The sequence below is a fragment of the Perissodus microlepis genome, chromosome 2, assembly GCF_051167445.1.
Source record: "Perissodus microlepis isolate ML-2025 ecotype Zambia chromosome 2, ASM5116744v1, whole genome shotgun sequence".
Taxonomy (NCBI): Eukaryota; Metazoa; Chordata; class Actinopteri; order Cichliformes; family Cichlidae; genus Perissodus; species Perissodus microlepis.
Window position 1 is genome coordinate 31924484 of NC_140462.1, and position 24188 is coordinate 31948671.

The 24188-nt window shown below is 36.4% G+C and overlaps 3 protein-coding genes across 3 annotated transcripts; 2 read left to right on the forward strand and 1 right to left on the reverse strand.

Annotated features, from left to right (window-relative positions):
* Positions 1–250: 250 nt before the first annotated feature.
* Positions 251–1653, forward strand: LOC146392962 (uncharacterized). The gene is made up of 5 exons (XM_084939107.1): positions 251–416; positions 506–865; positions 964–1080; positions 1369–1418; positions 1521–1653. The coding sequence occupies exons 1-5, from the start codon at positions 350–352 to the stop codon at positions 1623–1625; spliced, it is 699 nt and encodes a 232-aa protein (XP_084795233.1). The 5' UTR covers positions 251–349; the 3' UTR covers positions 1626–1653.
* An 8329-nt stretch (positions 1654–9982) lies between these two features.
* On the forward strand, positions 9983–11674 carry LOC146392963 (signal-regulatory protein beta-2-like). Its single transcript, XM_084938426.1, has 6 exons — positions 9983–10010; positions 10213–10536; positions 10621–10971; positions 11058–11180; positions 11420–11463; positions 11564–11674. Exons 1-6 carry the CDS (start codon positions 9983–9985, stop codon positions 11672–11674), a joined length of 981 nt encoding a protein of 326 aa, XP_084794552.1.
* A 486-nt stretch (positions 11675–12160) lies between these two features.
* Positions 12161–18199, reverse strand: LOC146392964 (uncharacterized). The gene is made up of 6 exons (XM_084908113.1): positions 18118–18199; positions 17624–17968; positions 17189–17527; positions 15676–15792; positions 12984–13057; positions 12161–12496 (listed from the first exon to the last, which is right to left on the reverse strand). Exons 1-6 carry the CDS (start codon positions 18158–18160, stop codon positions 12431–12433), a joined length of 984 nt encoding a protein of 327 aa, XP_084764239.1. The 5' UTR covers positions 18161–18199; the 3' UTR covers positions 12161–12430.
* Positions 18200–24188: the final 5989 nt, after the last annotated feature.

Below are 24188 nucleotides of genomic sequence, written 5' to 3' on the forward strand. Positions count from 1 at the left end.
CAAACTGAACGTATTATTTATGTTGAATAGATTCATATATAGATAGACATAGAGATAATAAGAGAGATAATAACATAAAAACTGAACGTTTTCTTTTACCGCAGATTCTCTGGTTCCAGTGAAAATAGCTCATGTTGGTGAAACAGCAACATTAACATGTGTTTTACTAAATGAAGAGCTCGGAAGCAGAAAGGTTCAGTGGTACAAGCAGAGAGTCGGGGATACTCTTAAATTATTAGTGTCACTTTCTGGAAAACCTTCAGTGTTTCTTCAGTCAAGATTTTCTGCACATAATAGTAAAGATTTTAGCAACCTGACCATTTGGAATGTAGTCCAAGAGGATGAGGGAATGTATCACTGTGGAATAGACACCTGGATTAAACTTGAATGGAGTGGGACATATTTGTTAGTAAAAGGTAATGAACTGACCAACTTTTACAAAATTTTTAAATGCCTCTGAGAATGTGGTGAATAATTTACTTGTATTACATTTTGTATTACACAGGAAACACTGAAAGGACATCAAACTATATTGTTGTACAGCAGCTGACAGAATCAAATCCACTCCGTCCAGGAGACACAGCAACTCTTCAGTGTTCAGTTCTGACAAATTCTGAGAAAAACACATGTTCAGGACATCATAATGTTTTCTGGTTCAGAGATGGATCTAATAAATCTCTTCCAAACATCATCTACACTCATGGAAATAGAACTGATCAGTGTGAGAAAAGATCTGACCCTCAGGATGGATGTGTTTATCGCTTCTCTAAGAACGTCAGCTCCTCTGATGCTGGGACTTACTACTGTGCTGTGGCCACATGTGGGGAGATATTATTTGGAAATGGAACTACACTGGATGTTCAAGGTATCTGTGCCTGATTTTGTCTAAAGTACTTTTCAGTTTGTACTTAAAACATGCTCATATCAAGATCAGCAATAAAACCTTTTTTGTTTGTTTTGTAGAGAAAACAACACGACTGGTATTTATTGGAATGGTAATATTAATAACCTGTTTTGCCATTTCGGTCACTGGAAATCTTTTCTTCATCTGCAACCGAAGAGTATGCAAAAAATGTAAAGGTAAGTGTTGTCAGTAGCTTAACATTTATGTATAAAATCATAAAAACAAATTTGCTGTAAAACTGTAAGGAGGCATGTTTAAGCGCTCCATAATGGTTGTTATTTCTTTGTGTACCTCATTAAACAATCTAACTTCTCATTAACTTAACTTATCACTTCACTTGAATGATACATTTATGTAAGTAAGACTTTTGTAAAAAAAAAAAAAAAAAAAACATCAGAGGAGAAATGTCACATTAAGTGCATTTCACTATCATATATTTATTGTTATTATTTTGTTTATCTTAGAAATAAAAAGTGATACAACAGAAGTACAAACTGACAACTTGTACCAACCAGTAAGTAATCAAACAGATTTTGTGTAGGTTAAATATGTATGCACAGTTCCACATCCTCTTCTACATGTTTGTGTACTGTATACTCTTTCTGTTATTACACAGACTGAAGCTGATGATGATATAAACTACGCTGCACTCAGTTTCTCTGAAAGAAAAACACGAGGAAGAAGGACAAGAGAGCATACCGAGGACGCTGTTTTCTCTTAAATGTTGAGTTAAATGAATATGACATTGTTGAGCATCTCCTTAATATTAAAATAAACCTTAAATTAAGTTTGGGCCTTTTATTTGTCACTCTTTGGCACCCTTTGTTTTCTTATTTCTTTTCGAATTTTTCCATCTTTGTTAAAAACTAACCCCCACAGCCCCCCACTCCAAGAAAAACAAATCTAGTGTTTATTTGTACGACAGTGCAGGAAAGGAAAGCATGTTACTTAATTTGCTTTGAAATTGTCTTAATGTAAGTGCATTTTCAATCTTTAATTATAATTGAACCTTTTTTCATACAGGTAGTCCTATTGAGACTCGGTGTCTCATTTACAACAGGGGCTTGTTTCAGACAAACAAAGACTGATATCTAATCCTACATTTTTACCAAGTAATGTCACTCCGCAGATCAGTTGCAAATGTAAACATTTGACCCAAAAACTTCTTTTTATAAGAAACTTGTTTTTTTCTGGTTCTGTATGCTGTGTTGTATTATTTTAAGAGTGAAACACAGTCATTCTTGTAATGTTGAAAAAGAAATATTACCATACCTCCACAGAGACTATAATACAACTTTTATCCAAAACTTTGTCCTCCAAATTATCATAACAATCCAGGCAGTTTGAATGTATAGGATTCACCTGTTGTTCAATTCAGTTTATTTTTTATTTTATTTTTTATAATATCTTGAACTGCAAGATATTAGCTGTAGTTAGAAGAAGATATTTAGCTCTGGTGACTACAAATAGAAAAACGTAATAAGTTCCGTAGTGATAAAATATATATCATTGTGCATTGCTAAACAGATTGTGCAACAAACATGCACTGCATGTGCATATAACACTATCTATTAATCAGGAGAGAGACTGAAAATGAGAATCCTGTCAAAATAATAATTAAGGACCTTGCAAAAATCACTGCAGAATCGGAATTTTGCTTGTGTTTTGAAACCTTCTTTGCACCAGACTAAGCACAAAATCTTAATATGTTACCATTTTTCCATGTTGTGACAAAGCTCCAAATCATTTTAAGGATACTTTAGAGTTTAATAGCACTTCAAAATCAATTTCAAAGTATAGGTTCAGAAACTCAAGACAGTAGAAAGAACAGTGAAACATCTGTCATCATCATACTGGAGAATCCCACAAGTAACACCCTGCAAGTTCTTACAATTCACACCATGTAGCTAAGTTTTCGCTTTATTCTAAAGTAAACAATTTGTCAAGCTGAAATAATTAACACATTAAATTGTGTCTTTTGGATTGATTATCAAACACCTATATACATAAAGTGGTTCGTGCTGTCATGGTCCGTGCGAGTATCCGGTGTATTTTTCCACTGTGGTTCTGCCACCCTCACCTCTTGCTCCACCGCTCTCCTGTCACCGGTTCCATCTCCCTGGCAAATAAGCATTCACTTTGATTCATCGCCTGTCAGTTACTCTCTGCCTTACACTAACCCCTCTTTCCCTGTGTTTGCAGTGGCTTCAACACCTGACTGACTCTCACTCAGATGTCCCTAAATTAAATAAACTTTTCTTGATCAGTAAATCAGTCTGTTTACTGATTCTGCTTCTGGGTCCAATCCACGTACAGCACATACAGCACAAAGGGGAATAAAAGATTCTCTTTTGAATGATAGTAAATTGGTGTTGACATTTACTTCTGGTCTGCCTGACCAGCACAGACCAGGTCAGTGTCATATATTTGGACAGTTTTCAGCATACGGAAGCATTTTTAAGTTTGTTCTTAGGAAGTAAGGAATCTTTTCAGCAAAAGCTCAAATCAAAAACATTCAGGACTGCAACAACTCCATCTCCTAGATGTGCTTTATCTTTGTGATAAAGTTTGCTATTTTTTTATGGATCCATGAATCTTTTACTAAGCACAACTTTAAAAAACTTTTTAAAAAAAATGTAAAAAACTGTGCTGCATACTGCAGCTTATGACAAAAAGCCTGCAGTCGGCATGTTTCTCCATCAACCTCACAACAAAAATCAGCATGTAACCTGCGTAAGACAACGCGAGCAGCTGAAACTCAGGTGCCTTTATGTAACAGAGAACACCACAGGAAATGAGAAGAAAACAGAGAAAGAACAAAGAGGGCAAATGTCACAGACTCAGCCAAATGCCACCTGTGAAATCATCAACTCATGTAGGCTAAAAATCAAAAGCAGTTTATATAAGATCAGTCTAACTTGAATGATCTGGGTATAATTTACTGTGACAGTAAAACAACAAGAAAACAACTTCTTTGCTTACATCTCTTATAGTCAGAGAATACATCTTACCCACTTTTGTGGCTTTGAACCTTTGAACCTTTTGTCTTTTTTTAAACCTTCCCTGAAGTGATATTTAGTCAAACTTTCCTCAAACAATTATTTGAGTAATATTTTGAAGATTCAATTTATACCAGTAAGCAGCACATCATCCCTAAAGACATTATATGATAGAGTCACACCATCTCTAAGGTTAGCCTCAGTCAAAGACATTTAATACAGAACCTCATTCATTTTGCTCAAAGCTGAAGAAAAAATAAAGGCAAAAAAGGCAACATAGTGTCTTGAGTTAACTGTTGGTGTGATTTGGTGCTGTAGAAAGAAAATTCAAATGAATTAAACTGAGTTGAAGACAAAGCAATTTAAAGAGGTATAATCATCACACAGTCTAAAATGTTACATAACATTGAAATGTTCAGTTTTACATTGTATACAATCGTACATCCTACAGTGCGGAAGAAGAAAACTCACACAATGTACTTTGAGAGATCAAAGAAACTAATAGTTGTGGTACCTCAACCTTCTCTTGCACAACTGAGCTATTAGCTCTATCTATCTATCTGGAGCTGTTACCTTTATTAATCATGAAGACAAAACAGTAACTTGTAGTAAGATAGTCCTGCACTAAAGTAGTTAAGCCATCTAAAGGATATGTGTAAAATACGAGATTAAAACTAGTGCTCAAGAGAGTCATGTTTAGACGATAATGTAGTGGACATCCAGTGGTGCATGAGTCAGTTGTTGTAGTTTGATTCTGAGTGTGTTGAAACTGATTTGTGTCCTTTAATTCATGCCAATTAAACTGATAATAGAGCTAGAACCGTACTTGGAAGAAAACTTTATCTGACTTATACTTCTGCTGAGCTACATTTCAGTAAGATCTGATTGCAATGCATGGTTTTCACTTCTATCTAACTTTTCATTATTATCACATTTCATTGTTTTATTGAGAAATTGTCTGAGAGGTGAGATATAATGTGGGAAATTGTAAACAATGGCCACAACAGACATATGCTGACTGGCTTGATAAGAAAATCTGAATGCAGCAAGATGGTGCAGTCTGAAACTATGATACATGTTAGTTTTTTTGTTTTCTTTTAGTGCCATAACTATGTTTTGCAATTCTTGCACCCCAAATTGGAATCACATTTTCCATAATTTATGTTTTATGCAAGCAAATCCCACTTCATGTCACATACTTAGACTTTTCATACTTGAATTTGTTGTCAGGACTGATTCTGATTGACTGTGATTCACAAACTCATGGCTATATCAGGAAACACCTATACAGTTGAGTTTGTGAATCACAATGAATCAGAATTAAAGCCTGAGCTGTCCCTCTGTAATTAAAAAACAAAACAAAACATCAGCACTCATCTCATGGAGTAAAACCGTAGTAAAACAGCTCTGTAATGCTTTGCTTTTGTTTCTTCGGGGATCAAAATGAGTGTAAGAACAGCTCATTTGACCTTTTCGGCTACTGGTGGCTTCCTGCAACTCTGTGTCTCACACAGACAAGCCCAGCTGTTTCTGTCCCTTCTTTATGTAATTTATTAGCCATGCTATCAACTGGATCGAAAAAAATGTAGTGGATACAAATATGTGCACTGACACAAATTAATATGTTAAAGTTTATGTTCACAAAAAAGGGAACAAAAATCATTGGATTAAACTTTGTTTTGCACTACCAGTCTCAAGATTGTGTCGTAACTCCAGATGTACTAAATCAAAAGCTTAGTAGACTCCCACTCACAAACAAATACGTAGTGAACTGAAACCTATTGAACAAGAGTCTTTGTTGTGGTGGGGGCAATGTTTTAGCACACTTTCAGTATTTTCGAGAAATCTGTTTTAACTTAGATCGGGGGTCTCAAACTCGCGGCCCACGCACCACTTACGGCCCACGTCACCTCTGTTTGTGGCCCGCATATTGAAGTGAGGAAATATTTTTAAAAATTATTATTGAAAAGATGATTTAATGTTAGTCGATATGAGCAGAGTGCTACAGGCATAGCCCTTTAAGAATGTAGCCTCATGGGCAGTGTATTCTGTGCTGCAGGGAGAATATGTGGGACTGCCCCTCCCATTGTGTGTGGGTGTGTGTGTGTGTGTGTGTGTGTGTGTGTGTGTGTGTGTGTGTGTGTGGGCGGGAGGGAGGGAGGGAGAAAAAGGAGATTCAAAAAGTATGAGTTGCTACTGACAAGAAACAGAAGATGAAAGCCTGTAAATATAATAATAACCACTGCAGCCAAAAAGAGTGCCTGACCAGCCCAGTTGTAAGTAAGCTGTTAAGACTCGACTGTACACTGTGTTCGCCGCCTCCGAAACAATAAAGTTCAGTTGGAGCAGCCTTTAAACGCCTCTCTCTGTCTCTCGCTAGCAAAGTTGACCCAGACAGTAAAGCTATTTACTGTCTACAAGCCAGACACGGAAAGCGCAGTATTAGTCAGAGGTCCTGTTACCACGGACAGAGCTGCGGACATGGCCCAGGTAACAAGAGAGTACAAACATGTTGATATTTTGGCTGTGTTAGTTCAATGATAGATTTAATTAGGTAAGAAAACACTTTTGCTAGGGGTCAAAAACTAATGTCTACACTTATGTCTGCATTTTGATTTTGTTAAATACAAACTGAATTATAGTAGAAGAGCTGCCACGTGTCTGGCCAGAAAGAGAGTACCAATATGTTTATTGAAAGCCTTCAGTTAGTTAAGCGTGAGAGAAAAAAATGCATTCATGTTTGCAGTTTTGTCTTGTCATACAATATTTGAAATTTTAAAAAACAAACAAAATACTACATTTTAGTGGGTGTTTTCTTGTTTTTGTTTGTTTTTTGTACTTGTTGAACCCTAAAGTGGCCCACCAATGAGATGAAAGTGCCAGCATTGGCCCATGGCTCAGTTGAGTTTGAGACCCCTGACTTAGATGCTTTAAATTAAGTTATCCTTTTCTCTTGCAAGCTATGTGTGAATTTTCAGGGAGACTGTTAAGAAAACTTTTTAAAAAATTCAAAAACTCATTTTGAGTAATTGCAAAAATGCCATTGTACAAATCAATCACTTTACATCCAAACAACAGAAAAGATTAAACTTTCTGAAAAACAGAGTGAAAAATTAACATATGAATTGGGGGGTAGGCCTCACCACTTCAGACCAGCCAGGGGTGTGAAACATAAGCCTGGAGGAAAGCCAACCCTGCAAAGACTCTAAATGACCCATTGGATGGCAAACAACGAGTGTTTGCTGTGTAGCAAACACAACAAATAAATCATAAATAAATACAGTTTTAAACAGTGGTTAACACAGTAAACTGAACCTGTCGCATAGCCTGTGGCGTTGCTGCTTTGACAGTGACCAGTCATATAGTATAATGACTTTATTTTCTTGTTCATATTTTGTATTAACTAATTAAGTATTTAATTAAGTTTACACATTTGACTACAAAAATCCCAAAACTACATTTCCTTTTCTTAGAAATAATGTCTGTTTCTACCATTTAGTTTCTTTTTTTATCATAAAAGATATGTGATAGTGTTAAAGTGCAGAGGCTTCACCCTTTTATGGAAGCCCGTTTTTCCTGTAGCTGTAGCTAGCAACCAGAAAACTCATGCCCCCCCCCCCACACACACACACACACACACACATACACACAGACTATGGCATTTACATACAACAAGACTACTAAATCAGTTGCACAGACAAAGGAAGTCACTCAGATCTGGATCTATTGTTCCATATGTGTTATCATTGCTTAATCAAGACAGTAAAGGACTTCTAAGAGTTAAAGAAATTTCCACGACAGCTGCATAAACAAGAGCTGTTTATGTGTGAAAAAAATAAGCGTTGCACTACTTAGGTGCATGTAAACTAGTTAACACTGGCTAGTGAGCATGCAACAGCGCAGAAATAGTTTGCCTGAATCAACAAGTCTTGTACTTTTTTATTTCAAAGAATTGTGGTATGTGTATGGTGACGGTGTCTGTAAAAGAATACTCAAAGCCACATGTGGCAGCTGAAGTGTGAGATTCAGGCTGTGGCTGGCCACGTCTCTGTTTCCGACATCCCCTCAAACCTGTTTACTTTTGTTGTACAAAACTAATTATTTTCAGTCACACAAACGCCACACACCTGTGCTTACATTTTAAAATGTAATAGTCGACTTTCGTCAGGTAAAATCTTTCATGCACTCATGATGTTAAATATGTAGCACTTAAGGCTTATTTGATCAGAGGTCAAATTAAATCTCATCGGTATCTCAGAACGAAGTTTGCCGACCACCAGGTGATTTGCATGTGACTGAAAAGAAAGACATGACAGATATTAGAAGCCTGACCTCAATTCAGTTTCAAATGCAACACTGGAAGCATTGCATTGTATCAGTGTAGTTTTGTTGAAATCCAAATATCAACAGATGTTGTTTTGTTTTCTTAAGCATACTTGTGTTTTTAGCTATTGTGTTGAGAACTATATTGAGTCACAGACTGCTTTAAGGTCAGAAAAAGAAGTGCGTGAGGGGAAGATCAGCTGTTTCAGCCCCCGAGACTTTCTACAAACATTAAAGCGAGACCAGTGACTAATTAAGGAAATCACATTGTTGAAATGGAAATTCTCATTGAACAATTGTTCTTATCAAGTGCTTGATATGCTGCAAACTGCTATTGTTTAAAACCTTCTTATTTTTATCTGGCATGTCCTGTGAAAAAGGATAGAAAAACATTAGCCCCCTACACAGAAACTAAAAATAAAAAAGCAAGAGAGAGAAAAAATCCCCCCTGTGGATTCACACCAGATAACCACCGCTGAATTTTCCATGCATCGTTCGTTTCTCACTGCTTGTGAAACATGAACCGAAGAGTTTTTACAAGAAGCTGATCAGAGAGTGGATGTGACAGCAGAACGCATGAGCCAAAACTGTTTAGCCCTTTGTTTCATTATGAATGGTCGACGTTATTAAGGTCAACAGACAACACGTACAAAATCGAATTTAAGTTTGCCACGCAAGTACTACAAAAACTGTTGAAGTGCTAAAGTTAAAATTCATAAAAGTAATGATGACTGGTGTTATTGCCTGAGATTAATTAATTTAGTTTCAGATGCACTGATAGGAGGAGCAGGAACCTTGCAGGCCCCACATGTTAATGATGTGATGACAAATACTCTGTTGCCACCTGCTGATGAGTTCTTAAATCCTTTAAATGTAATTCCCCGGTGATTATTAAAGAAAAAAGTTAATGGGGTTAAAAAAAATTATAAAAAATATTGAATTGCATGTCAGTCTTAATGGAAAATTTGCACAGAGCCTGATTAAGAAAAACTGTCTTTGACAATAGAAAACTTAATTTCATCTCTACTGACCCCAGAACATACTGATGTTCTAGGGTCTGTTGTTAAAGAGGTCTGGTATCCTAGTGCAAAGCGAGGTGCTGAGGCCCAGGTTGCTCTGCTTTGAAACCACTCTGTGTGGCAATACTGTATTAAGGGGAGAGCATCCTCACATGGGTGTTGCTGTTGTCCAGGCATGTGATGGTTGAGATCTTGCACTTGGCATGATTCTGGCTTTACCTATAGCTCCACCATAGGGATAATTTATATGATATTAACCAAAATATCTGCTGCTGCTTTTCGTGTAATTTCGTCCACAAATTGCACATTAACTGTGTTTTTTGAAGAAGCTAAACCGTATAGTATTTGTTCATCCTGCTCTTCAGATCTTATGACGAACAAAATGTTATTGAAAAAATACAGATAGTAAACTTCCTCTGTAGTGCAGAGTTTGATGTATTTGAGGTATTTCTTGCAGCACGTATTACAACCCGGAGTAGAATTGCCATTTGCTTTTCCTGTGCTTAACATCTGACAACATGAACTACTATCAGACAGACATCTGAAACACTGCAGAAGAAGATGAAAAAGAGGCAAAAAATGTTAAGATCAGTGTGACAGGAAGTGTACTTTTAAGTCTGTTCTGTGTTAACCAATCAGATGCTTCAACCAATCAGATGGTCTAACAAACAAGCACATGTCACCTCTTAAACCTACTGAAATGCCTCAACAAGGAGCAGTGTCAAGATGGTCATATGATGGTATTGGTTTTTCTCCATGAAGGCTGTAAGGGCTTTTTTATTTTTTACTCTGATCATGTCTGAAATATAATTATTTATGGTGAATAGATGTGTGTGTGTGTGTGTGTGTGTGTGTGTGTGTGTGTGTGTGTGTGTGTGTGTGTGTGTGATAACACACATTGGAATATTGGAATATTTTGGAATATTTCCCCTCATGATTCTTTTTCCTATGTTTTGTTTTCACTCAGATTCTCTGGTTCCAGTGAAAACCGCTCATCTTGGTGAAGCAGCAACTTTAACATGTGCTAGAACTACTAAAGAGATCAGCAGTAGAGTCCAGTGGTACAAGCAGAGTGTCGGAGATACTCTTAAATTAGTTGTTACATTTTATGGAACTACACAACCTGTTTATACTCCAGAGTTTTCTGAATCAAGATTTGAGGCAAAAATTGATAAAAATTTTGTCAACCTGACTATTGTGAAGACAGTCCAAGAAGATGAGGCCTACTATCACTGTGAGCAAGGCAGTTGTGTTTGTAGTGAATGGAGCGGGATGTATTTGTTAGTAAAAGGTATGCAACTGTTCTACTTTTACAAACATTTTGAACTTCTCTGAGCATGTTTTGAAGAATGTCTTTGTGTTTTGTATTACACAGGAAACACTCCGAGGTCATCAAACTATATCGTTGTCCAAAAGCAGATGGAATCAAATCCAGTCTATTCAGGAGACACAGCGACTCTCGAGTGTTCAGTCTTCTCTGATTCTGAGAACAAGACGTGTCCAGGAGATCATAATGTTTTCTGGTTCAGAGCGGGATCTCATCCAAACATCATCTACACTGACGGGAAAAGACATAATGAATATGAGAACAGATCTAACCCTCAGAAAAGATGTGTTTATCGCTTTTCTAAGAACGTCAGCTCCTCTGATGCTGGGACTTACTACTGCGCTGTGGCCGCATGTGGGGAAATAATATCTGGAAATGGAACTATACTTGATATTCAAGGTACCTGTACCTGATTTTGTCTCCCGTACTGGAAGTTATACTCAAAACATGTTTTTAAGAACTGATTTTTTTTGTTTGTTTTGTAGAGCAAACAACACAACCAGTATTTATTCAAATGACAATATTAATAGCCTGTTTGGCCGTTTCTGTTATTGGAAACGTTTTCTTCATCTGCAACCGAAGGATATGTAAAAAATGTAAAGGTAAGCGTTAACAGTGGTTTAACATTCATGCATTTTAAAAACATAAAACCAATTCAACTTTAAAATTATAAGGAAAAAATTATTGAACCGATTGATGATAATTTTTTTATGGATTATGCTCCAGAGTGGGTATCATATCTTTGTGAAACTTCAGTAACTGCAGTAAATTGAGAAGGCAATGTCTCATTAAGTGTATTTCACTATCATATATTTATCATGATACTATTTTTTTATTTCAGGAATAGGAAATGCTGTATCGAAAGTACAAACTGACAACTTACACCAACCAGTAAGTAATGAAAATGATGCTATAATTTAGTTTAAATATGTCCAAAGATTTTTGTATCTTCATCTAAACTACTTTTTATATGCTTTTTGTTACTACGCAGACTGACACTGGTGATGATATAAACTATGCTGCACTGAATTTTTCTGCTAGAGAAACAAGAGTAAGAAGGGCAGAGTTTGCTGAGAACCGTGTGCTCTCTATGTTGAGTTGAATGCTAAAGGAAATGTTGAGCATGTCCTGAATTTTAAAATAAACCTCACATTGTGTTACAGATCCCATGCCTGTGACTGCTTTCTGTTTTGTTTTTTTATAAATTAACATAATTAGTAATATGATTACGTGTTTATGTGTATTATGTGTATTGTTAAACGTAAATTTAAAAGTATAGGTTCAGGAAACATGAGCTTTGTTTTACTCTAAAGCAGGGGTCTCAAACTCGCGGCCCACGTGCCATTTGCAGCCCACGTCACCTCTACTTGCGGCCCGCATATTGATGTGAAGAAATTATTATTTTTTTAATTATTATACGAAAAATGATTTAATATGACGGCAGAGTGTAACAGGCATGGCCCTTTAAGTGGCCACTTTAAAGTGGCCCTCCAATGAGATGACAGTGCCAGAAGTGGCCCACGGCTCATTTGAGTTTGAGACCCCTGCTCTAAAGGATAATTTCTGTGAAGTTGAAATAAGGAATAAAAACAATATACTGTGACTTGTCTTTGTCAAATACATGAATCATGAACACATGAGGTACATATAACATAGTTTTAATGACAGCAGATTATTTATTGGTATTTATCCATTTGAGTGGTTAATCAATATTGCATGCATACAATATTAACACAGTAAATATGTAATATATATATATATATATATATATATTCTTCTTCAAAGGGGAAAGAGATTTACTAGTAGTCTCTTATTCCAGAGTACATGCTGTGTCATCCGGTAACTCCCTGTTATTCTTTCATCTTTTAGCTGTTCTTGAGGGAAAATCAAGTGCCGCATAGTTTACTCCCGCTTCTTCACCCTCCTGCAAATTAGTAAGAGCAAACTGTAATTGAACAATCAATTTCAAGCCTGGTTACGATTTACATTATACGGTTAAAAACACACAGAACATAGTCACAATTAACTGCAAATACCTCACAAACGCTGCTTCCTATAAGAATAACCATATAAATTAATAACCATAACCAAAGTATGTTTTTAGTGTTAAATTTTTTTTAAAAAATGGAAAATGAAAAAAAACAAAGAGTATAGTTGAAAATTGAAAATTAACGAGTGTCTCTCTGTGTCAAAGTTCAATTTTTGTTGACTCATCAGTCCAATCCAACCCCCTCTCTTACAGCTTTTGTTGGGATGCCAGTGGTGATCGATGACTACACTGTAATTTTACACTTCAGCTTCAGATTCATTTGACAATTTTCATGTATTTCACATGATAAAAGTGTTTTTCTTAAAGAAAATTTTGAGCTTACTGGTTCTGTGTTCGTCTGAAAATCTAATATTTTATATACCACATTATTCAGCTGATCCACAGTCGATCTCTCCTGTTGACTGACTGGAGATTGATTGGAGGCTGTAACTTTTCCTGTTAATAAAAAGAAGACATTACCATTGGCAGAAGACCTAAAAAGGAGATGTTAACAGTGATAAAAATATATGGTATTTGATGTAAATGTTTACCAGGTCGGAACCAAGAATCTAATCATCGAGACTAAATTAATACTGCATAGGGACTCAGTTAGCTGTCATGTTAGCTTCAGTTCTTTTTACTATAAATATTATGATGGATACATTCATTTCATAGTTTAGTCTACTCTAGCTGTCACCAGAAGATTCATACTCTGAACACCCTGTTTTTTTTACATCAAGAAATAAAATCTGTCTACCACAATGGCTGCATTAGTCTATGGAGTCACTATCATGGTCATAAAACGAAGCGTGATATGACTTCTGCTTTGCTTTCTGTATCCGTGACTCATCCAGGAAGTGGGCTTCTGAGGTTTGGTGTTTGAAAATGCACAAGACAGATTTGATAGATCTATAGTGTTTATGTCTAATTCTGACTGAAATCTATCACATCATGCATTATTAGTGAGGATTTCCCCAATGTCACCTCAAATTTTTGTCATTGCTATAAAAGGCTCAGCTGAAGCTCTTCTGTTTATGTACTCTATGGGAAGTTGGGACATAATTCATTTCTGACATTCATAATTTGTAAAAAACTATGGTGGTGAAAATACAAACAACATGTTTGGGGTATACTGCCGAGAAAACTTGAACTAATAGTACCTGATATGACATTTGAATTTCTACTAGTTCAGAAACTTCGCAGTTCATGAACTGGCAACTTTGTTCTCCTTCTTTTTTTTCCCCTCAGAGGACCATCCACTAAATAAACCAAAACTGGAACCTTTCCAGGGCTCTAGAGTGCGACCAATTTGGTCGCAAATACGACCAAATTTTTCAGTGGTGCAACTAAAAAAAAATATTTGGTTGCACCTGTGCGACCAACTGTTCGGGTAGCGAAAAAAAAAAAATCTGCAACCTTCCCTGTGGTCAACAACAGACACACATTATGCCCCTATCGTGGACTAAACCAATCAGAGATAGTAAGGGGCGGGACCTCTCTGATTGGCCGTGGTCCAGTTGAAAGTGCAGGTGGAAGTGGGAGGTGAGTAGCTTGAATAAAGCGATATCAATTCATTAAATCCTGAATCGACTTTTAAATATAACTGCGTTTTGCCAGAAACGCCAGATTCTCAGATTAAAGCTCACAAAACCATTTCAACAACAACCAAACAGCAAATGAGAGCAGGCACACGGATTCCACACAAAGACGTAAACACGGAGCGGAACCGACGCATCAGAATCAACTTTGTCTTTCTCGGCTTTCTCACCCGACGGCCCGTAGACGGACACGCTGTCGGAGCTTAGCGATTCTGATGCGTCCGGTCCGCGCTGTGTTTACGTCTTTTTGCGCTGATTCTGAGCTGCAGGTTTTGTCTCTCTCCAACCAAAATTCACCGAGCCAGCAGCAAAAGAAGCAGCAAACTGCGCTTCACATTTGATCAATGTCGTCATGAATTTTGCTGTTTTGCTTCCACAACTATTAAAATCACACTTCATGCACAGCTAGCTCTCTCTATCTCTCTCTGTACTTCAAGAACAGTTTCCCGTCTCCAATCTCTGTTTTCTGTATTATTCATTCGCTTATTACCCACCAGTCTACCGTTGTTTACAGCGCTGTCGGCTGCTGTCTTTTTCTTTTCTTTTTCTTTTTTCACTTAAATGACCTCGGACAAGAAAGCCTATTTTTTCTGTTGTTCAATACTGAAGAAATTTAAACTTTATATGCAGAACATTGTAGAATATTTTTAAGGTTATCTGCTATAAAAAGCCAGACCAGGAAAATCTCCTTCATGTTTTTCTGTGTTTTATTCTCAGTTACTTTCACACAAAGGCATCTGCTGTGATGTTCACAATTCTGATGAAGTCTCACATGTATCAGTACTGATAAATGATCAGAATTATAATATTTCTGACTGTCTGAGGCTAAGTTGAATCGAATCGGGACTTTGAAAACCGGAATCGAACGGATTATAGAAATCAGTGATGATACCCAGCCCTAGTGAGCAGCCTAGGCATGACAGAAGTGGATGTAGCTGTAATAGGAAAAGAACTATTGCTAACTTTTCTGTTAAGTTAAGGCCTGATCCTTCTGAAATTCATAGCCAGTGCTCTGACACGGTGTCATCAATCTTTGAATGCTGAAAAAGCACAGTGTATCCAGAAAAACACATTATATTATATAAATTATTATAAAATTTGTGTGCGCCTAACTTTTGTGCCGGTACGCCTAACTTTAAAAAGTTAGGCGTACCGGCACGCCCATGGCAAAAAGTTAGTCTAGAGCCCTGCTTTCACGCAAAGTGCTGAAAGATGTAATTTTGTAGACATGGCCAATCACGAGCATGACCAAACAGCAGTGAAAACAGTAACTCAAAAAAACACTCATTATAATCAAGGGATCTGGAAGAGAATCTCTGAATTTTGAGCAGAACCTTGAAGCAGATGAGCAAGAGCAGCAGAAGGCGACACCCGATGTTACTCGCGCGCGTGTGTGTGTACGTGTGTGTACGTGTGTGCGTACGTGTGTGTGTGTGCACATGCGTACATATGTGTATGCATGTGTCAGTAACCTACCTCTGCTGTGTTTCCAATCTGGTTTTTGTTTTTGTTTTCTGGTGAGAATCAGTGCAATATTCACAACCACAGAGCAGGTCAGCAGTATCACAAGCACAGTAACCAGCGGGAACCCCTCTGGAATGAGAAAACATCCCAGACATTTAACATCTCATTTACAAGTCTGTGTAACAGTGCACGTCTACATACAGATCAGTTCTATGTTAAGTACGTATAATAATTATTTTCACATTTAGGACTTTAAGACTCTTTTCACAAAAGCTAGAAACAAAAAACATTCTGGACTCCAACCACTTTATTGACTCATTTTCCTACATGTGCAGTAATAAATTATCATAATAGTTCAGACATTCATTCATGATTTTTATGTATATGTTCAACTTTTACCAAGCACTACTTCAGAACAATTATATTAAAAAAAACTTGCCCCATCCTGAAGTTCATGACATGCCTGCAGACAACCTTTTTCTCCTCAACCTCAAGAGCACTTTTTGTTCCCTACATTACAAAGTAACAGCTGTACAACAAAGCCAGATTAATGGGCTAGTGAACTATGTTTAGCTTAGTTCAATTTTCACTTTCACAAAGGTGACACTCTTTGAATCTGGCAAAATGAATGTTGTACCTCGTGTTGAATGCATTCATTTATTCACTCATTGCATTTACTCACCATTGGATTGTACAATATAAATAAAAAATAATACAGATAAATTACTATTTCATGGAAATTTGTCCATATACGGGAAAGAAAAGAGAGTGGTGCAGAAAGAGTTCACAAATACAGTTGTAGCCTTTTTTAATATGAATAACTGTTCAAGTTTTCCCTTAATTTTTTTGTACAGATATATTTATCTTACTCATCAGTGGGTTTGTCATGATCAAATCACAAGATTAATGATTTTCTGCAGCGAAAGATGAAAATGAGACCAATCATCTCTTACTGCATTTTAGATTTTGTCACAAAGAGCCCAGCTATGCTCTGCTAAACATCAGCACATTCATATTTGGGAGAGTTTAAACACAGTTGAAAAAATAAAACAAAACTAATTCATTAACATGCCTGTAAACTTCATGTGACATATTCTTATTATAAAATTTTCTTATTGGATTGTGGTGTATTTTAAGTGTTCATATTAACAACACTGATCTAACATAGTCACAACAAAAATCATCATGTGAAGTACACAAGACAACATGAGCAGCTGAAATAGAGGGGCCTTTACGAGAACACTGCAGGAAATGGGGATAAAACACATACACAGAAAAGTACAGAGAAAAAAGAAGCAAAGGTCACAGAGGCAGCTAAATGCCACCTGTGAATTTATCAACTCATGTGGGCTGCAAACTGAAAAACTACTTCATAGGTGGCATTGAAACCAGTGAGGCTTAAGAACATTATAATGTTTATATAAGATCGATCAAACTTAAATTGCTCTCTTACATGCTCACAAAATCAGTGCAGCAACAACTAGTACAGATAAGCAAATATTAAAATAATACTTCAAAAACATACCTATCTCCACTTCAGTTCCTTCACCAAACAGGATCTGTCCACATGTCACCACAGCACAGTAGTACGTCCCAGCATCAGATGAGTTTGTTACAGTTTTGGACAGACTGTAGTCACATCTCCCTTCCTCTTTATTTCTGAGACTGCCGCGGTAAATGACGCCTGGATGGGATTCTGATGCACCTTTAAACCAGTGCACTTTGTCTTCATCTGGACACTGATCTGTGTCATTTTTGCTCTCAGAGAGGAGCAAACACTGCAGAGTCATTGTATCTCCCAAATGTACTGACTCCACGTCTGAAGTTTGTTTCACGGTGACAGATTTCTGCAGCGTTTTTGTATCTGTGTGAATCATAAAAAGTCATGAAATAGCATTAACTGTAATTATTTGGGTTTAGAAGCAGATATGACAAAAACAGTCAAATTAAAATACGTTACCATCCACGACCAAAAGCGTGCTATTAAAAAATTCCATTATGTATGCCGTTCCTCCTTGGCATAAGTATGTTGCTTCATCTTCTTTGGTTGCATTTGTTATGGTAAGAGAATGCATATTACCCACTTTTGTGGCATTGAATCTTGAGTTGGTAAATTGTCCCTTAAGTGATATTTTGTCAAAACTTCCTGAGGCAATTGTTTCAATCATGTTTCCAAAATTCAGCTTATACCAGTAAGACAACCCAACATCATCGCTAGGGATTTTACATGTCAGAGTCACATTATCTCCAAGTTTAGTCACAGTTATAGAGCTCTGGAAAGGACCCTCATTCCCTTCGGTCAAAGCTAAAAACAAAACAAAACAAAAATTGGTTAGAACATGACAGGACAAAGCACCTTAAAAAGGTATCATCTATGTATAAACATTACTCAACCTTACAGATTTTTGTTTTATATTGTTTACAATGTCAGATGTTTCAGTGAAGTCAACTTACACAATGTACTTAGAAGAATCAAAGAAAGCAGTCTTCTGATCATTGTGGTACCTCAGCCTTCTCTCGCACAACTGATGTCTTCCCACTCAAAGGAAGATTTAGTCACAAGATGATCAAGGTTTACCAAGTGGAAATCACTGTGATTGGCTGAAGCACAGAAAATGTACTTCCTGTAAAATTCAAACCATTTACAGTGAATCTACACTGTACAGGTTGTTGTCGCTGCTGATTCTGCAGGAATAACTTTGATTGGTCATTGCTTTTATTAATCTTGTATAACTGAAGAATAACAATAACAACTAATTCCTACAGTTATAACCAGGCAGCATAGGTCAAAGTATGAATTAAAAGAATAAAATTTTCAGTGTTCACAAACTGCACACTTATTTATGAGATGGCCAGTACAATCCAGTGGTGCACGACTCAAGTGCTGCAGTTTTGTTTTGACTGCACACAAACTGATTTGTGTCTTTTTTTTTCCAGTCAAAGTCGTAATCAAGCTAGCAAGGAATTTGGAAGAAAAACATTCTGATATTTAGAAGAAAATCGTTACAAACATAGATAGATAGATCAAAGCACATTTTAATACAACAGGGATCAGCTCTTAGCCCTTTCTTGTTTTTAATGGTGATTGACTGGTGGACAGATAAAATCAGGCAGGAGTCTCCATAGACTGTGATATTTAAACATTATTTACCGTGAAGGTAGGGAGGCAGTGGAAGACAGCCTGGAGACTAAAGGTACTGGAGAGAAAAAAATGAAAGTCAAAAGAAGCAAAACAGAATTTCTCGGGATTGTACTTGTATCAGGATTTTACTGATTTACAAGTTACAGAATAATACTTTATGCATCTAAATCCCAACATTTTGGTAAAAGGTTTCAAATAATTATTTTAAATGCAATGCACAGATCAATGCATGTTTAATCTATTGGGTTTTTCTGGTTATCTTCAGTTATTAAAGAATGTGTGAGTTTAAAAAAAAAACAATCATACTTTTACAGTGTGGTAAAATTTCAAATGGGACCAGAAAACTTTCAGCATTGCTAAAAGCATGAATGTATTCTGATCACTGTTAAAAGTCTTGCTCATGATTCTAAAAACAAAACAGCAGCAACAACAAAAACCTGTATTCTGATTCTATTTCTGGTCAAAGTGAAAGTGTGAAAGTAAAACTATACAGCAAATTATATCAATACTGTGAACAGTTATTTCAGAGGCTAGAATTATCCTGACAGCCTTAAATGTCAGTGACCAAAATTGTTTTTTGTTAATCTGACATGATATAATAAGAAACTACTTACAGTTGAAGAAGCCACAGCACATTGAGCAATTCTCTGCGAGGTGAGAAATGATTGTGGGGGGGAGTTTAAAAGAGGCCACCACACAAGTACTTGACTGCAGCAAGTGCATGGTGCAACTCATATTTTCCATAATACAAGCAAAGCAATCCCCATTTCACATAGCTACAACGTATGTACTTAAAATTTGGTGTTGTGACTTTAAAATGATAATCTGAAGAAAGTTACAGAAAACAAATAGATAATAAGTAAAAGTATATTAAAACAAAGTTAATAATAATATGTTCATTGGTCATTGCCCAAAAAAGCAGAAAAAACAGAGTCTTCTTTTTCTGTATGTAAATAGTCTGCAAACTAACAAACCCTCTGCAACCTGTAAATCTGTGGTTCTTTGAATTCACTATACAAGCAGCTATCCACTCATCTGGATAGCTGCTTTCTGAGGCATCCAAAATACTACACATAGTTGAACAAAACATTAAAGTAGCTCTTTATTAGGCAGTTTCTTCCCCCACTGAAGAACAAATTTGGTTTTAGTCTTTTTTTTTTATTGAATTTTTTTTACATGCATACTTGAAACAGCCAAACATGAGCTGAAACAGAAGGATATCAGTACTCCTTTTATACAATAACGCAATAAGAGGGCTTTTTAATGGTTACTTTTGTTTCTTTTGGGATCAAAAATGTATGTACGCACTTTCTCAACTTATCTCTGTAGATCTACTGGATGCTTCCTGCAACTATGTGTCTCATTCACATGGTCCAGCCTAGTTTAGTGTGTCCCCTATATGTGTGAATTATTAATCTTTCTATCAACTGGACAGGAAGAATTTTATGTTCTAGCAAACCCAGATTTTATTTCCCTCCATGCTGCCTTAGTCTATTGGCAAACCATGAAATAGTAATTTATCTGTATATTTACATGGACATAAATTGTCCTTTTGTTTCTCTCAAGTTAGAATGACTTTTACTTAGCTTAAGTCTCAAGAACAGACATGACTTCTCATATATCACAAGTTATGATCTTTCTATAACACTAGCAAGTTATAGGGTTAGGTTATTCTTGCATAAACCCACCCAAACACTCATGAAAAAAACAAGTATAAAAGTAGTATAAAAAGGCATTGCATGGTGTCTCCATAGTTAAGTTTAACTGCTGTTTCTGAATGAATTACATCTCTACCAACCCTCCAACCTATGGAATTTTTCTCTTTTAAAAACTGGAAACACATGTATCACTGGATTCAAATTTGTTTACAATAACTATCTTGAAACTGTTGTCAGTGCAGATGCACTAAATTAGCTGCCTTGTGCAACCAAAGTTTACTGGACTCCCACTAACAAATATGTAGTGAACTGAAACCTACTGAACAGGAGTCTTTGTTGTGGTGAGGGGTTCTGTTATGACATACTTTCAGTATTTTCAAGGCTTCTGTTTTAACTTAGTTGCAATTATGTACACTGTAAAGAATGAATTGAAATTGTTTTTTAAATATATTGGTTATTTTCTGCCATCACATTATTTGTTTTACACACATATCTCTGAATGGTAAATGGTAAAATCCAATTGGTGGTTAAAAGACAGAAAGATATCCTTAAAACAATGCTGTATTTCTAAAGCTTATATTTTACAGTGTATGTATAATGACTGAATTTTGTTCTTTTGGTCAAAAACAAATAAATAAACAAACAAACAAACAAATAAGAATTGCTTCTACAAGCGTTTATAAAAGAATAGCTTGCTTTGAACAGCTCAGTGAACTCCAGCGTGGTATCCTGATAGGCAATGTTCCCTCTAAGCTGCGCACGTGTGCAATTGCGCACTGCTGGCACGGTCTCTGCGCAGAAAAAAACTGCGTTGCACACAAAAAAAATCTAACCTGAATTGAAATTAAAGTAAATATGTTAATAATTCTGTTTTGCGGTGTTAGTCAGTAAGTGACTGGCTGCTCCCGTATGGGATTAGAACGATGCCACCTTATCCCATAGTCCAGCCAATGATGCGATTCACATTCGTATATACGCAGCCAATCAACGTCATTGACAGTCTATGACAGCGTCCTTATGTGCCGACACCGGTGTTTTAGCGAGCAAAGCGGCTGATGTGGAGTGAAGCCACGTTAATGACAACGTGTACAACCATTGGAGATGTGAGCAGGACAGACAGAAAAAGTGTGAACTTTATACCAGTTTTTAAATTGTGTTGATCGGCCACGTAAAACCAGAGTTATGATAAAAAAAAATATGCAATGTTTGGTTTTCTTCCTGAATACTGTCGTTGTTTATATTTACTGCGGGGAGAAACGGTGAAAACAGCGTTTTATAAGGAAAGCGCTGGAAAGTCTGTGAGAAAAAACAAAACCAAAAAACCCCGCCCTTTCCTATTGGTCGAAAAATGTACCATGTCGACCAATCAAAACATGGCATTTGTTGTTTAGGGAGGGGGAAGTGAGAGATTTGCGACGTTTAGCGCAAATCTTGTGTAGTTAGTGTGTAGCGTAGTCAATAGTTTCGTTGTGTGTGTCAGAACAATGAGGCGACTGCTGAATGTTACAGGTGTTACAGCAGTGACACATCTGCTGTTGTCAGGCCTGCAGGTATCAGGCTGTTGTTCTCCTTCATCTCATAGTGGACAGAAATTATTTTTTGGAGTGGCACAAATAATTTGTGTGGCATCAGATTTGATGCAGAACAGCTGATTGTTCTGTAAATAGTTTGAAATGTTTATTTAAAAAAACGCCTTGGCTGCACTTTGTTGTTTGCATAAGTCAGTTACTTTTTTCAAGAAGTAACTATATAATTAATTGCCCAACATTGGTCATTATATACTGTATTTTGCAGAAGAGTTACAGGACTCTCTCCCAGACCACAGACTCAGACTCATAATACAAGTCAGAGCTTTATTTTAAAAAAAGAAAAGAAAGAAAGTTGTGTTTTCAAAAGTTATTTTTACTTCCAATAGTGTTAACATACTACACAGGTCATGAACAAGATTTTTGTTTTAATTTTCATTGTAAGTGGGCTAATTAAAAGTAGTCTAACATAAATGTAAATGTTGTAATTTGATTATTTTAATAAACATGTAACTTGGATGGATTCGATGCTGGCGTGACCACAGTGCACACGTCTGCGGTCGCTCACAGTGGTCCAAGGGATCGCTCCGGAGGTTTGTGCGTTCGCTCAGACACATGAAAAATTAGAGGGAACATTGGTGGTAGGATGTCACATTTGTTACTAAATGGTTCACAGTCAACTGTGAGTGGTATTATAACAAAGCGGAAGCAAATAGGAATGACAGCAACTCCACCATGAAGTGGTAGGCCATGTAAGGGGGAGTTATGGTATGGCATTATTTTTCAGGAAGTAAGCCTGGCCCTTTAGTTCCAGTGGAAGAAATTCTTAATACTTCAGCATAAAAAGACATTTTGGGCAATTTCATGCTGCCAACTTTGTGAGAACAGTTTGGGGATGGCCCCTTTCCTGTTCCTATATGACAGAGCAAGGTCCATAAAGACAGATGAGTGAGTTTGGTGTGAAAGACGTTGACTGGCCTGCAAAGAGTCCTGACTTCAACGTCATGGAGTAACTTTAGGATACAGGGCAGAGTCTAACGTAACATATGGAAGAATGGTCAAAAATTCCCATAAACACATTCCTAAACCTTGTGAAAACCCTTCCCGGAAGAACTGAAGCTGTGACAGCTCTGAACACATCAGAATTCATTTGGCTGCTTCTGCCCTGTGTCTCATCATCAATCCTGGGAGCCATGCATGCTCAAGCCATGTTTTATAAATGATGTGCTATGCTTTGGATCATTCTTCTGGATCAGCCCTATCCATACTTTTTCCTTACCAACATTCTGGTAGCTGATTGTGGTTTCAACTGTCCAAAGAATGTTTTTACAGAAGTAACTATCTTGAGACTATTGTCAGATGCACTAAATTAGCTGTCTCGTGCAAAGTTTACTGGACTCCCACTCACAAATAACTATGTAGTGAACTGAAACCTACTGAACAAGAGTCTTTGTTGTGGTGCATAAGATAAGATAAGATAAGATCAGATAAGATAAGATAAGATAAGATAAGATAAGATGACCTTTATTAGTCCCACAGGTGGGAAATTTGTTTTGTTACAGCAAAAGTGCAAAGTTATGTAGCAGAAATTAGAAAACACTGGAATGCAATAAAATAAAATACAATAAAATACTATATACAATAGAATAAAATAGAATAGAATAGAATAATATATACAATATAATAAAATAGAAATACAAATGTATATACAACTGAGTAAGAAAATACAAAAGTACAACTTCGTCAGAAGAAGAATTGTACAAGAACTGCACATATAGCAGTCTTATTGCACGTGTGAGGGTTTGATCAGCTGCATCTTTGTATTAGTACACTTTCAGTATTTTCAAGACTTCTGTTTTAACTTAGATGCTTTTTTTTAACACTAAAAATATAATTAAAAAATTAAAACAGGAAAAAAGAGATTAGTGGTGATTTTCTCCCATTAAATTAACTTTTTGTTTTGTTTGTTTTGTTTTTTGTACCTAAATTTCAGGAAATGGTAAGATTTTAAATTGTGTGGTAAAGTGCGGTTAAATATTTTTGTTTGTATTTTTGTTTGGGGTTTTTTTTTTCACCATATATATATAAAATATTTCAAATTCTTTTCTCTTTTGCAAGCTATGTGTTAATTTTTTTGTAGTGTGTAATTTGTAATCTGATCATTCAAAAGCTGCACCACATAGTGACTAAATAAAAAAT